Source organism: Ammospiza nelsoni, chromosome 13 (assembly GCF_027579445.1).
Source record: "Ammospiza nelsoni isolate bAmmNel1 chromosome 13, bAmmNel1.pri, whole genome shotgun sequence".
NCBI lineage: Eukaryota > Metazoa > Chordata > Aves > Passeriformes > Passerellidae > Ammospiza > Ammospiza nelsoni.
In genome coordinates, this window is record NC_080645.1 from 3,951,233 (window position 1) to 3,967,233 (window position 16,001).

Here is a 16,001-nt window from a genome sequence, read left to right on the forward strand (position 1 = left end):
AGAAAGAGAAATGTTTATCTAATATGTTGAACAGTTGTCAGAGAACAGCTGGTTATAGTTGTATTGGTTCATATAGAATGAAAAATCTGAATTCCTTTTTAAAGTAAGGAAACCATAAAAATATCACATTTTGAGCAGGAAGATTGCACACATTCTGTGGGTGAGCATCACACACCTGGGCACTGCTGGCTTTTGTGAGGAAGTAGCAACCAAGGGTTTGTCTGTTTGTCTGCCACTTGCTGCTCAGTTTGATTCTGATCTTTCTGTCAGAGCCACAAAGACAGCTGAGTGCTTTCTCCAAGCACTCCCATAGGATGATTTTATTTCTGACTTTGAAGCCTCAGTACTTTCAGCAAAAAGTGATAATGTAATTAAGAGATGACATTTATCTTCACAAGACCCTAGAGCTGCATGTTTAACTGGATTAAAGCAAACGGAACTTAGTGGGAGTTTGGCCTTAAAAATTGCTCAGTTCTTATTTGCTTAATCATGCCAAAATTGAACAAGGAAAATATTCTTCAACTGTACCTTAGCCCTAGTTGTCTTGACTCTGCAACTGCTGCTCTGTTGATGATGACTCAATGCCATGGTGAACTAATTAGGACAGTACTTTGTTACTAACAAAAGAGCTGCTTTCTTCCTCCCTCCTCTCCCCAGCAGTTTGTCAAACAAAATTGTATCCTATACCAAAATAATAGCAACCTAATGTATCCTGGCACTCTGTCTCTAGTCAAACAACAGTATTTTGTAATGCTGGTTCAGTACATGTATTAGAGGAGCTGTTATTTACACAGCCCATTAACACAAGGGAATCATTAATTTCTGGAGAGTGTCTTTGCCAGAAAGATGTGGGCTTTAAATCTTCAATGTACGTAGAAAAGCAGTGTCCATGTCAGATGTTCTAAATGGGGATGGTCATTCTTGAAAATAAAAGGATGGTAATGTTCTATTCTCTGCATTTTAAAAAACTGCAATCTATAGTTGACATTCTTATAGGAGACTCAGGGATGCATTTCCATCTGTGTGGACATGCTTAGATCCATTGTATTAACATTTTGCATATGGCTCTGGATGGGAAGGTGCTGCTGTTTCTCTTGTTTGTATTTTTCTGTACTTCACAGACATCTTAAAATAGTTTTGTCTTGTTTAAAGTGTTTTTTGTGAAAATGCAGTTGCTCTTTCCACCTTTGTTTTTTCTATAAACAAAGGGCACATGTGTTACATCTGTTTTTTGAAAGCTGCTGTTCAAATCTTGCAGCAATAGTTAACTGAGCTGCCTGTTTGTGCTCTCCAAGGGGTGGCCTGGCCTGATATGCACCGTCTGGCTGACAGAGTCCATCTGGAGGAGCTGACCAGAATTGGCATTCTGCAAGGCAGTGTGGATGACATGGTGAAGGTTCATCTGGGTGCAGTATTTATGCCACACGGGCTTGGACATCTCCTTGGAATCGACGTGCATGATGTTGGAGGCTACCCAGAGGTTAGTGCTAGTCCATGCTCAACTCCCCTGCACATTAACCCTTCAGTTCCATCAGCACTGCTCATACTCTCTGTCTGGTTACCCAAATGCATCTTCTCAGAGATACAGCAGTTTTGCACTTAAGTATCTCCTTGTTTTTTTTAAGATGTGGTATTTTATGCCGTTTACTCTAAGGAAATCTATTAGTTCATTTTAAAAAATCTATTAGTTCATCGAAACATAAATTGTTTATGGGGAGAAGTCAACTGATGGTGCTCTCTGGGCATTCTTAACCTGTTCAGTTTCTACATACACTGTGTCGTTCCTCATGATTCACTGCTCTGACAGGCACCACCCAAGTACCCTGTGCTGTGGCACAGCACCTCAGTCTGCCTGAGTCCTGTGTTGCCAAGATTCCCCTGCTCCATTGCAGATGTGAGGCAGCTGCAGGAGCCCCTGCTGTACCTGGGCAGTCAATCCCAGTGGCTGTCACATGGAAACAATCTGGCTCACAGCCCTGTCTTGAGCTTTGCTGTCCAGCATCAGCATGGGCACCAGTGAGGATGTAGCAAGAAAAAACTCCATCAAGTCTTCCAGTCTTTGCAAATGTGAACACATAACCTCTTGTATTCTGAGTTACTGCAGAAAACACAAAAGGATTGTTTTTTTCCTTGAATTAATTTGGTGATTCATGACTATGATCTGAAAGCAGAATAGGTAAAATTCTGTAACCAATTAATGACAGTAGGTCTGCAGTGATAACTAAAAGAATAAAATCTCTAAGGCAGATTGTACTTAATGTTTGAATAGAGGAAGTTTGCAGCAGCTTTGGAATGATTTCAGAAGGATTGTGTTTGTGTTAGATTGTGGTTGTTTGAGGCTAACTCTTTAAGGATTTTCAGTGATACAGTACTAAAATGGATAATTTTCCTCCTTTCATTTGTAAGCTGTTCTTTTGCAAGAATCTGTAAAAGAAACAAGGAACTCCACAGGTAAAGATGAAGCATATTTTGGTGCTTGTTCATGTTGGGTGACCAGGCTACCTGACAGCTGCTATTGCTGGTTCAGTTTTGCAGGCAGTATATAATATTTGAGGATACTTATTACAATCACAATGTAATTATAGTTGAGATACAATATTGTGATAATGATGTATTAGCATCAGCTAATAAACTTGCATGTAATAAAAATGAAACAAAAATCAAAAGCAGTGCTATTCTGATTTTAAGGTTTCTGCACTAGCTGATACAGAGAGGATGGATGCTTGTCCCTTTGTTCCTCCCAAGTGCACAAGTAGAGACATCCAGCAAAGAACAGGGACTGTGGTTACTTGGAGAGTTCATAAACTTCAAAATCCAGGACCCTGCTGTAGCATGCCTTTGCTTAGATTTTTTTCACTTGTGTTGTGAATAACCTCTCTGAATTTAATGGACTTAAAGAACAGGAGCATGTGTTCAAGACTTGGTAGGGTGAAGAGATAACTAAATTTTAGGAACAAGTGGGAAGAATTCTGAGAGTGCAAAGTACTCTTCTTGGTTTTGCCTAAAAACTGTAATTTTTGAGGTTAGAGCAAGCACCTTACTGTCAAGGGAGATTTCTAGAACTGATTTTGTGTGAGTCTGAAGCAATGGACCCTGTACATCTTCCATCTCTCAGCAGATTTCAGTAGTATGACATACAATACGAAATCTTTTTTTGACAATAGATTTTGTTTTCATACAACTGAATTTATAATTGTTATTGTATGTTGTTTTATAGAATTTAAGGGTCATTTTTTGAAAGCAAACTGATCTCTCCACAATTTTGAAAGGGCAGCCTGTTACGGATAAAAATGGATATAGGGACTGTATTGTAAAATGAGTTAGGCTCTCCAGTTTTGTATTTACTGTGTGTAAAAATGCCAGAGCTCTACACAGAATTTTATATCTGCAAATACTGAAGTTGTTTGTTTGTTTGTGTTGGCATGCAGCTGCATTCTTACAAGAAGAATGCTTGCATGCCTAATTTACTTTCAAAATCCAATCCTAAATAGGAAATTTTTTTAATATGAAGCATGTATGGAAGCTCACTAACAAATAGCTAATGTTCTGTATTTGCATATAAAAGTGCTCATGGATGAGTGTATGGCATCACTTTGAAAAATTATGAGTTCTGGGTTGTGCAGAAGAGCAATTCCTTTAAACTCAGTGTGTGGTGTGAATTTCACCTCTGGTAGCCCCTTGACTTCTCTGTGACCCAGAGCAGGAGTCCCTGTGACTGAGGTGAGGTACCTGGTGTGGGAGGGACACTGCAGGAGCCTGTCAGAGAGCTGGGAGGGAGCTCCACCAGCCTCTCTGGGCTGTCCCCATGGGAGCCTGGTCCCTGCCAGGGCAGGGGAGCCGTGGAGGGATGCAGGGGATGTGGTTCTGCCCAAATTCATCTGAACACGAGCAGCTGAGCACCTTTCCTGCAAGTGTGGGACGTGTCTGCATTAAATGGGAGAAGGCTTATTCTCCACGCCTCATTGTTTCATGGAAAAGCACATTTTGAAGACATCTAGTACACTCTGGAGTGATTTGTGGTGCATTTTAAATGTTTACCAGCTAGCGAGATCTTCACAAAGGTTTTTATAAAGCCATTTTGGTGTTCATTGTACACTGAGCCCATGCCTGTAGTATCATGTCCTTTTTTCTAGCTGGTTAAAAAGCAACTTCTTTGCTTTTGGCCGAGGGAATTTCTGGGAGTATTACAAACGATTTTTTAAAAATAAAAACTTTCCAAGTGGATATTATTCCATTATTTTCCTCAAGTGTAAACAGTTACATTTGAAATAATACAATAAACGTTAATTTCCTAATTTTTATCCGTCAGAAAGTTTTGTGTGTTCCAAAAAAACTATTTCCAGACATTGTTAGCTTAGATTAGTTATTCATTGGTAGCCAAAGATTTCTTTTTTCAAAATTGGCAATAATAAGTTTTCATCTTTTCCAGTAAGCTGCTTTCGCATGCAGCATTGAACAAGCACTTTCTTCTTCTTTGACAAAAGTTGTAAATACTTGCAGATTTTCTGCAAAGTATACTCTGGGATATTAGAAAATATAACATTTCCCTTTCCTATTTTTTGCTGTGATAAAGAACAACTGGTTTTGGCCAGCAATGAACGTGTCTTGGCAACCTTATTTGAGGACAGCACGTTCACAGGAGTGTGAGCACAGTGTTTCACAGAGGAGCACACAAGTGAAGGTGCTGGTTTTCAGGAGGGCTGAGCAGCAGCAGCTCCCTGGATGTTTCCCAGTGGAGCACACAAGTGAAGGTGCTGGTTTTCAAGAGGGTTGAGCAGCAGGAGCTCCCTGGGGACCGCGGCATTCCTTGGAGAAACCAAGCACTGCATGTTTTGCCAGCCATGAACATGTTTTGGCAACCTTATTTTAGGACAACACGTCCACAGCAGTGTGAGCACAGTGTTTCCCACTAAAGGATGCAAGTGGAGGTGCTGGTTTTCAGGAGGGCTGAGCACCAGGAACTCCCTGGACGCTGTGTCTCCTGACGGGCACTGTGACGTTCCTTGGGGAAACCGAGCACCGTGCATTTTGCCAGCCATGAATGTGTCTTGGCAATTTAATTTTAGGACAACATGTTCACAGCAGTGTGAGCACAGTGTTCCCCGCTAAAGGATGCAAGTGGAGGTGCTGGTTTTCAGGAGGGTTGAGCTGTCAGGAGCTCCCTGGGCACCACGTCTCCTGCTGGGCACCGCGGCGTTCCTCTGGGAATCCGAGAACCACGCATTTTGCCAGCCATGAACGTGTTTTGGCAACCTATTTTAGGACAGCATGTTCACAGGAGTGTGAGCACAGTGTTTCCCAGTGCAGTACACAAGTAAAGGTGCTGGTTTTCAGGAGAGTTGAGCAGCATAAACCTGGGGTTTATGTCTCCTGCCAGGCGTACCACAGCGTTCCTCAAGGAAACCGAGCACTGCTCATTTTGCCAGCCATGAACGAGTCATGGCAACCTTATTTTAGGACAGCACATTCACAGGAGTGTGAGCACAGTGTTTCCCAGTGAAGCACACAAGTGAAGGTGCTGGTTTTCAGGAGGGCTGAGCACCAGGAGCTCCCCGGGCACTGCGGCATTCCTTGGGGAAACCAAGTGCCGTGTGTTTTGCAAACAATGAACGTGTCTTGGCAATCTTATTTTAGGGCAGCATGTTCATAGGAGTGTGAGCACAATGGTTCACAGTGGAGCACACAACTAAAGGTGCTGGTTTTCATGAGGGCTGAGCTGTCAGGAGCTCCCTGGGGATCACGTCTCCTGCTGGGCACCGCAGCATTCCTCAAGACAACCGAGCACCGCACATTTTGCCAGCCATGAATGAGTCTTGGCAATTTTATTTTAGGACAGCACGTTCACAGCAGTATGAGCACAGTGTTTCCCAGTGCAGCACACAAGTGAAGGTGCTGGTTTTCAGGAGGGCTGAGCACCAGGAGCTCCCTGGGGACCAAGATTCCTGCTGAGCAACGCAGCATCCCTCTGGGAAACTGATCACTGTGCGTTTTGCCATCCATAAACGTGTTTTGGCAACCTTATTTTAGGAGAGCATGTTCACAGGAGTGTGAGCACAGTGTTTCCCAGTGAAGAATGTAGGTAAAGGTGCTGGTTTTCAGGAGGGCTGAGCAGCCAGGAGCTCCCTGGGGTTCATGTCTCCTGCCGGGCACCGTGGCATTCCTTAGGGAAACCAAGTGCCATGCATTCTGCCAGCCATGAACGTGTTTTGGCAACCTATTTTAGGACAGCATGTTCACAGGAGTGTGAGCACAGTGTTTCCCAGTGAAGCACACAACTAAAGGTGCTGGTTTTCAGGAGGGCTGAGCTGTCAGGAGCTCCCTGGGGATCACGTCTCCTGCTGGGCACCGCGGCGTTCCTCAAGACAACCGAGCACCGCACATTTTGCCAGCCATGAATGTGTCTTGGCAACCTTATTTTAGGACAGCACATTCACAGTGGTGTGAGCACAGTGTTTCCCAGTGAAGCACACAAGTGAAGGTGCTGGTTTTCAGGAGGGCTGAGCACCAGGAGCTCTCTGGGGACCGTGGTGTTCCTCGCGGGAAGCCGAGCGCCACGTTCCGCTTTGAAAATCCGCCTGTTCCTTCTGAGGATCTGACTGCAGCTCAAGCACTGCTGGAAATTCAGCCCCAGTGATACTAATCACTTCAGAAAATCTGGCTCTCAGTCAGACTGAGCTTGCTTCAAAGGGTGAAAACCCCACTGGGCTTAGCTTCTGCTGTAAAATTTAATCATGGAGATGGTTTTCTCACATTCTTTCAGTTGTTTCTGGGTAAATTCGATATGGGATATAAATGAGGGTTTGTGCCTGTTGCAATGAAGAAAATGTGGTAGGTGGCCCCAAATTTTCAGGCCCTGAGGTAGATGAGGCTGAAGTTTTCATTTAAATCTAGGTTCTGTGTCTCTAGATGCCTGAGTTGATTCAATTTCATGCTATATTAATTGACTATAAGGCTCTAAAGAACACTAAGTACATTTGATGACTTTCTATAATAATAAGCCAGTTAATTTAAGTTAGGTTAATAACTACTGTGATTTTCACATCTTATGAATTAAGAGTTTAATTTCATTTTGTTTTTTAAAATTATAAGATTTACCTTAGTTTTAATTTTTAATTCAATTATCATGAAAAGCTGATCCTTCTGTTGCTATTCTGCATCACAAATTTTGTTTGGAGGTGTGTTTTGGAGTTACCCACATCCTTCCATCACTGTGCATGCTTGGGGAACATCTCTGCTGTGCACAAGCTGTGTCTGCCTTTAACAGAAAGCTTGCTCCCAGATGACTGACTGGGAATTTAAGTACTGGAGAATACAGGAATAATCTTATTCTGGCAAAAATTATTTTCCTTATGTATCCGACTTTATGTTGAAGCAGAAGATTTTATTTTTTTGTGGTTAGCATTGCAAATGATGCATTAATGTTTTTTCCTTTAAGAATCAGAGGATGAAGTGAATTTACCAAGAAGCCTAAAGCTGTTGTGCAGGGCCCTGGTGCTGCAAATTGCTTCATTTACCATAACCTTGCAAAGCCTTGGTTACCCAGGACCTGCAAACATGAAACAACCTGTATGGAAGGCACTTAGGGTGCCTTCATTTTACAAGAGTAAAAGGACATTTCATTAGGTTTAACTTTTGGGTTTGTTCTTGCAAGTGATTGTACACCTTGGGAAAAGATTAGGAGAAAAAACTCGCTGCTTCTGCTTCATGGGACCCGCTGGAATCCTTTGTTTGTTTGTTTGTTTTGTTTCTTTGAATTCCTGCATAGCAAAAATGTACATACTGAGCAGGCAGCATGCAGGAAGGAAGCAGATGAGTGGAAACTGCCTTTCCATGCAGAGCAGCACTGAAATCCATGGTGCTTATTGCTATCTGCTGGGTCAAACACCAACCAGGAGTTTCCTGCAGCCTAGGATTTTTCTGTGGGGTTTAAACCCCTCCCAGAGTCAGCCTAGGACTCCTCTGTGGGGTTTAAACCCCTCCCAGAGTTAGGCTGATAGATCTTACTCTTCTGTGTCATCTTGTGCTCAGAAAGTTGTGATCAGTGCCCAGCAGCTTTTCCCTGTGAGGACAGATGCTGGAGCCTGGGTGTTTATGGAACTTTGGGCTTGAGCAAAGAGAAAAGAGGGGGAAGGCTCAGGTGCCATGATGCAGACATGCCCTGTATTACCACAGAGTTCCCTCCTCCACTGAGAAAGGAGGTGTTAAGGACTTGAGGTTTTTAGTTGCTTGGTTTGGGTTTCATTAGTTCTGTTTCTTTTTTTTTTTTTTTTTTTTTTGATGGAGATAGTTGCTTATGTTTCTCTGACTTACTGGAGTTTGTTGCAAAAGACTTTGTGTGCTAACAAAGTTTTTATCTGAGTATTTATTGTCCAAATATTTCTGAAATTTTAGCAGCAACTAATGGAGCTTGTGTGTTTTTGAACAATTCATTCTAGGTGCAGTAGGAGAGAAAAACCAAAACAGTAGAGCTCTGCTTTCAATTACATGAAAAAAAGTAAAGTATCATTGGTGTACTGTGGGGTTTCTGCTATGCAATTTTCACTCATGGTATCTAAAGATCTCAAAAGCAAAGCCTTTTCATTTAAGACTATTGCCTGTGTCTGCTTTCTGTGTGTCACAAGAAATTTGTTCATTAGATTTTAAATGGTGCTTGTCCTTGATTTCATTCTGAAACAGTGTTCTTGGTAGCTTTTGCAATTCTTTCTGTTATTTCTTATAAAACTCTTATAAATTATTCTAAGTACTCTCCTCATCTTCCAGGTTAATGCTGTGGTTGTCAACTGGTGATTTTTACTATTTGCTATCTCTTTTTTTCTCAAACTTAGGTTCTAAGAAAAGAGAAAAAATACAAAACCACAGTCTACATGTTTTGTTATTTCCATTATGATAGCACTGGAGCTTGGTAACATCAGGGATCTGAAAGCAAAAATTATATGGAGAGTTCTGCTCAGAACCATGATGTAGTGCTGGATTGAAATCCAGCTCCAGCTGAATCATGAGGCAGCAGTGCCTCAAATAAGTGGCAGATGATTTTTCCTCATTCCCTGCAATAACAGGAGAGTTATCAGGTAACTTAAACCTGATACCACAGTTAATTCTTACAAAAAGAAGAAAACACTTCAAGTAAAACAGAGAGTTAAACATCATGTGTCCTCTATTCCCCCAATATTAACTTTGAGCAGTGTCCCAAAAGCTCCAGCCAGTAATTAGATTCTCCTGCAGAAGTGGGAGCTTTGATTTGCAAATGCCAGGAGTGATCTGGGTGCTTGGGGCCCCTTCTCCTGTAACCTGCTGCTGATTTCAAAGGCAGCCCTGCCAGCAGTTCCTGCAGGTGCCACAGGCAGCTCAGGCACAGATTGAATCAACTAATCTTCATTAGGAACACTCAGCAAGTGAAACAAGGGCTTGGGGAAGGGACCAGGAGACACGTGAAATGGAATTGGAGACTTTTATTTTCCTGGCTGCACAGAGCTCTGCAATTTTTACATTAAATGAGCTAATTAGAAGTTAGGTATGTGCACTGGGAGAATAGGGAAGAGTAAAAGAGCTGAGATTTCACTTTGGTGCTCATTTCATATTATCTAAATGTAATGTTAGTATTCTGATTAATTTAAATACTTGATTGCACTTAGCTCGGTAAAGTGGTTTGGACTTCACTGTACTGGATGTGTTCCAACTGGGACAGTCTGTCAGGCTCCAAAAAGTTCTGTGATGATTTAGCTGGAAAAAGAGAATGTGAAACTAGATTGTGTCACTAATGAGCCTTTTACTGTGGTTCAGTATTTGCATTTATGAGTACCTCAGGTGTTCTGGGCTGTGGCTGGGGTTTGTGCCACCACTGGCTTGAGGAAGCTTTGGGGTGATGCCAATTTGCAGCCCCTGGTTTGGCAGGCAGGGTGCCCTTGCATTTCTCTGCACTTGTGCACCTCCAGCTGCTGGGTGAGCACGGGGACATCACCTGTGGTTTTCTTCTGTTCTGGTCCAAAAACAAAGCCAGGAGTGGGCCTGGAGCTGTCTCTGCAAGATCCAGCATGATACACAGTGGAGCTCTTCCATGGAAAAAGCAACATATTAACTATTGAGTTGCTTAGGAGCAAGCAGTGGTTCATCTTTATACTGAGATATTCTGGGGATATTGCAAATTCTGGTCTTCCACAGCCTTTTTCTGGGAAATAGGCAGATTTGCATACTTCCTAATTCCCTGCTCATTCCAAAAATAGTAATATTTTGTATTACTGTACACTTAATTTGAACTTTTATTTTGCTTACATAGTAATAAAATCAGTTTACATAATAATTCTCTGGTTCCCTTGACAGTCCTTATTGCTTAGCCCTGCTGGTTTTTGTTACCTTAGATGAACCATTAATTCGAATCCAATGTTCTTGGCAGGAGTACAGTCACAAATGACAGTGTCATACATCTGTGCTTACTGAGGGAGGAGTGTCTCAATCTTAAAATGTGATCAGATTTAGATGTGGACTCCAAATAAAGTCAGTCTTAGAAAACAATTTCAGACATAGTCTGTTGTTGCAATATACAGGAGAATAAATTCAAAATTTAATTTTCACAGAATATAACTGCAATCTCTTTTTAGATGCCTGGGCATTAATGTTTTCTAGACTATTCTGTACACTTTTTGGAGGCAAATTATCAGCTTATACTTTCTGCTGTGCAGCACTGTGCCAAGGGTCCTGCTCAGTGGCCAGGCCTGCAGGATATAATGGGGATAAGGAACAGGTACCCACACAGCTGCTGTACCAGCACTCACATTTTCACTCCTTATTTCTTCTTACTGCAGAACAATGTCATGGTCATTGTTGAAAACAAAGCTTGAGCTGTTCAGCTGTGAGATGTAGGGAAGGTTCCTCCTCACAAAGAAGGAAATCCATTAATGGCAGGAGAGTCCTACTGATGGATGACTGTGTGAGGTTGCCCTGTCGGGCTTTGGTCCCAAGAGAGCTTGACTTGATGAAGAATGGCAAGGGTTGTTTCAGACTGTCATCTTCTGTTTGGGGATTGTGGTGTTTCAGTCATTAAGAAAGGTCCTGAGTTCACCCTACTTTTCATAAACAACCACAGCAGAGTGAGAGCTGTCAGCCCTGGACCTGATGGGTGTGGTGGCTCCCAAGGTGGTCACAAGTGCCCAGAGATCAGATGTCACTTGGGAGGCTGAAGCCATAGTCTGATATGTGTTTAATCCAGCACTGTTCTCAAAAGAAGGGACTTAGTCATGCACTCAGCTTGGTCATGGCCCCTCTCTGCTTATTTCCTGTGCCAGCTCATTTTGCCCTTCAGCCTCCCAGCAAATTGGGCTGGGGCTGTCCTCTGCTCAGAGTGAGTGGCCACATACAAGCACAGCCAGAACCTGTCTCTCTGCAGCCACTTCACACATCTCCTGGTCTCTGTTCAAAGGGACAAGCCCACCCACTGCTGTCCTGCTTGTTTTCTAGCTCTGGAAAGCTGAGCAGTGTTCCCCTTTCTTTGGAGGCCCACTAGAGATGCTTTCATGGTAGGGATAGAGCTGCACCTGCAGAATCCAAACACCTGGAGATGAAACCTAGAGCCACACAACCCAGGACTGAGACAGGATGGAGGGAATAGCAAAAAGCCTTTATGAATTCCTTCCAGAGAAGTTAAGAATTTTATTTTTGGGTGAGCAGCAATATTCAGGTGCCTTGGGAAGTCTCCCTGCATTGCTGAGACGTTTCCAAATGTGTATCTTTGGTCTTGTTGCTTTAGCTCCTTGGAGGAAGGGCTAAAATCAGGACCACACAGCTAGCATTCTAGAGAAAATGCCTACCATTGCTTCAGCAGCTGTACAGAGGTAAATAAAGGGGGCTGCTAAGGCTTTATTGTCACACATGATGTTAAACACCATTTATTTTAAGGAAAGGCAAAAAAATCTGGATGCTGTGCCAGGGCTGCCTTCAGAGGATGTTTGCGATTGTTTGCCTCGCTCTGCATTTGTCTTTCTAGCATCTGTCTTGGATTGACTGCCTTGGAAAAGGCATTTGCAAGCAGAATTGAGAAGTGTACTTAAAAGCCAGATCTGGGTTGTTTGTTGTGAAGTAGCAGATAGATAGTTGGCCAGGCACCAAAAGGTCCAGACACTAATCTAATTGTTTACAGCTCATGGAGAGATTAATCCACAAGATTGGATGCCCTCATTTCCTTTACACATTACAATGAATGTGTGAAATGCCAAACCCCAAAGGGCAGTATGAGAGAAAAAATGGCTCCATTTCAGTGCAGTTATTGTTTCAAGTTTAGAAATATATTGATTTTCTTTGAGTTTTGATAAGAGTACAAATTCAAAATGCCTTGCTTAATATTACCGTATTCTTGTTTCCTAGGCTCAGTAAAACAAAACCATGTTTTCTTATTTTGGTGTAATATATAGTGCTCTGCAAAATCCAAATCAAACATATGTCATAAAACACAAGGAACACACAGTCAAAATGGACAAAGCTATGTCCAAATTTCCAGGTTGGTCAACTCTAGAAATCTTGGCTACTGTAAGATGCTGTACATTGGAACAGAATAAGCTCTGCAAAGGGAACAAAAGCAACCCCAGCCTTGCTTGGGTAACCAGTGGGGATAAAGCAAGCATGATGGAAAGCAGTATTTCTGTAAAATAAACTTTCTCTGAACTGAAAGTGGAGCTCAAGAGCAAACAATACTGCAGGGCTGTGTCCCCTGTGAAGAGGGGATGCTTCAGTAAATGAGAACATGGGTGATGTGCAGATGTGCTCCAGCCTCCCTCCATCCCCTGGATGGGCAGGGGAGCTGGGCTGTGCCAGGACAGGGTGCCCCACACCCAGGGTGCTGCTGGGCTGCTTTGTCTGGGGGAAAGGGAAGTTCCATCTCGTGGCACCAGTCATGCTGGCAGTGATGCTGGCACCAGCTGCCCCTCCTGCCAGCCAGGGAAAGCACCATCGTGGCTTTGGGCAGAAGCAAGGCTCAGGAAAGCTGTGTGGAAACCAGATAAATGTTGCTGTGGTCCCACAGAAGTGTTAACCTTTGATGTGCTGGCTAAAGCAGAGAAGGTTTCTTGAGCAGTGTGAGCAGGATTGAGAGCTGCTGGGCCTGTGAGCTGTTCACAGCTCATTATAATAGTTTGTTGGGAAAATTTTGCTACCATTGCAAAGAATTTTCAAAAAGCTAATGGGATTGATATATGTTTATTCTGATATTGCAATACCTGGCACGTTTGGGGGGAAGAAAATGAATACCCAGAACTAGTCCTTGCAGTGTTTCTAATTCCTTGACTAAGCACATCCTCATATATCATTTTCTTTTACCAGCTTTTGGGAAGGAGAGAATATTTTGCTAGTTCAGACTTGTTTTGACTTAACTTTTAATAATACTAATCAGCACCATGTTGCCTGAAAGTCTGAATCTGACAAAAGTTTAGTTTAAATGGTCTGCTTTTATGAGGTCATGTGTAGACTCATTGCTCCTGAATCCAGATCATAAATGTGTTATTTTAATAACATTTGGTGAGAATAAGTATTTGCATATCCTTGGAGAGAAATTGTTCTCTGCTGCATAGTTCAGCTGTTTCAGCCATGACGTGGCAGGGGCATTTCAAGATTTGCATGTCACTTACAGTACCATACCTTCCAAGGGAGGGTAGGGCAAGGAATAGTGCAAGGAATTATTTTTGCTTTGTAATGCAGTTGCTATGGGACATAAAATAAAATGACACATACACTGGAACCTCCAAGGTAAAAGAAGGGAAGTTTACTTTCTGACTCAAACATTTATAGACTTCCAAAAGTGACAGTGGATTGGAGGATGAAAGTGCCACCTCTCCAATCACACTGGTCAAACCAACAGTCCATCAAATTTTCCCTCCTCCAGAAAAGAATGTAAAACAACAATTATTTACATAAAAGCGCGTGAAAAGCTTCATTACAAGAATGTAAACATCAGAAGGCTTAGAAGAACTTAGAACAGGGCAACAAGTAACAGTACCAAGCATATCCAAAGCCAAGATTTCTGTGGTGCAAAAAACAGTTGCGGCATTGAGCTGAAATCTGGTCATCCCACTATGTGAAAGATAAATGAGGACTGATGGGAGGGAGGTAATTGCATGGCTAATTTCAGTCCTTTGTGATTATTTTTTATATTTTGTGTGTCTTATGGAGCAGTCAGCACAGGAGGGCTTGCCGTGAGGTGCTCCATGTGTTGGTGTCTGTGAGAGCAGGTTATAGTGCAGGCAATCCCCAATGAGGGGAGAGAGTGATGCATCTGACTCCATCTTTATCAGAAGTCTAATCAATTATACTATATTATTCTATATTATATTAGATTACATCTAAAGTGAATCTGCCAAGCACTCAACTGCACAGAATCTCGTGGCTGTCAGCCCACAGTCCTGACAGACACACACACACACACACACACACACCTGGCCCTGACAGGCCAAATGTGGTGGTGTTCACAGGGGTCCCAGGATGAGAAAAGAGATGAGAGTCTTGACTCCATGTTTCAGAAGGCTGATTTATTATTTTATTATATATATTGTATTAAAAGAAAATGATAGAATAAAACTATACTAAAAGAATTGAAGAAAGGATTTCTTCAGAAGGAAGGAAAGGAAAGGAAAGGAAAGGAAAGGAAAGGAAAGGAAAGGAAAGGAAAGGAAAGGAAAGGAAAGGAAAGGAAAGGAAAGGAAAGGAAAGGAAAGGAAAGGAAAGGAAAGGAAAGGAAAGGAAAGGAAAGGAAAGGAAAGGAAAGGAAAGGAAAGGAAAGGAAAGGAAAGGAAAGGAAAGGAAAGGGGAAGGGAAAAGGAAAATAAATTCTTGTGACTTACCAGACAGTACAAGACAGCTGGACTGTGATTGGCCATTAATTAAAAACAACAATATGAGACCCATCAAAGATGCACATGTTGCATTCCACAGCAGCAGATAATCATTGTTTGCATTTTGTTCCTGAGGCCTCTCAGCTTCTCAGGAGAAAAGATCCTAACAAAAGGATTTTTCATAAAACACGGCTGTGACAGCCAAGGAAACAAAACACCACCACTGGGTAAACAATCTCCACATTGCATTCTCCTTTGGCACAACACGGGCACAGCACATAAGAATTGTTTTGATCCTTTGATCTGAGGCTCAGAAAATGTGAATCCTAGAGATATTTTGGGCAGATTCCTGTGTGAGGAGAAAGGTGACAGCGTGTGTGTGTGTGTGTGTGTGGCAGGGCGTGGAGCGCGCGGAGGAGCCGGGGCTGTGCAGCCTGCGCACGGCGCGCCGCCTGCAGCCGGGCATGGTGCTCACCGTCGAGCCGGGCATCTACTTCATCCAGCCCCTCCTGGAACAGGCCCTGCACGACCCTGCCCGGGCCTGCTTCATCAACAGGGACGTCCTGCAGCGCTTCAGGGCCTTCGGCGGGGTGAGTATGCTTGGTACACGGTTTCCTTAATTGGTTTTCTCTTTGTTCGTCCTTACCATGTATCCGAGCAGAAGTCTTTTGGGACTTACAACTTTTGGGACTTCTTACAACTTTTGGCACTTCTTACAACCCCCAAAAGTCTTACAGCTTTTGGAAGTTGTAATGTACTGCACATAGAGCTGTTCCTTGAAGCAGCACCTTGAGTCATTCAGGCCATTTGGCTCTGCAGACAAAATGAGGGGTTTTATTCTAATTTTTGAATGTGGCTTTTTACTAGTGATTAATGATAGACCCATATTTTCCCATTGACTGAAATATCCTCTGCCAGCACCATGCAGTGGCTTGCCAGGTAAGTGTTTTGTCTAGTGTGTGAAACATGTATGTTATGAAATATGAGACTGAATTCTGTAGTCCAGAGTTGGCTTCCTTGTCAGCAGCACAGTCCAGTGCTGGGACAGAAGATGCAAACAGCAATAATTGCTCTTACAGGATTATTGACAGAATGGCATGAAACCTGTGCCTTGGAGGAGCCTTCCTGTTTCCAGCAGAATGGCTGGTAGGGTTCCAGAGCCCCAGTGCCCAGTGTGACAGGCTCAGTGGG

At 42.8% G+C, this 16,001-nt stretch overlaps 1 protein-coding gene across 3 annotated transcripts in view; it reads left to right on the forward strand.

Moving 5' to 3' along the window:
- Positions 1-16,001, forward strand: part of PEPD (peptidase D) — a 193,099-nt gene that overhangs the window by 168,626 nt on the left and 8,472 nt on the right. For all 3 annotated transcript variants that reach the window (XM_059481314.1, XM_059481312.1, XM_059481313.1), the window contains 2 exons: positions 1,296-1,480; positions 15,209-15,400. In XM_059481314.1, the coding sequence (XP_059337297.1) occupies positions 1,296-1,480; positions 15,209-15,400 (377 nt within the window). The remainder of the gene's footprint in view (positions 1-1,295; positions 1,481-15,208; positions 15,401-16,001) is intronic.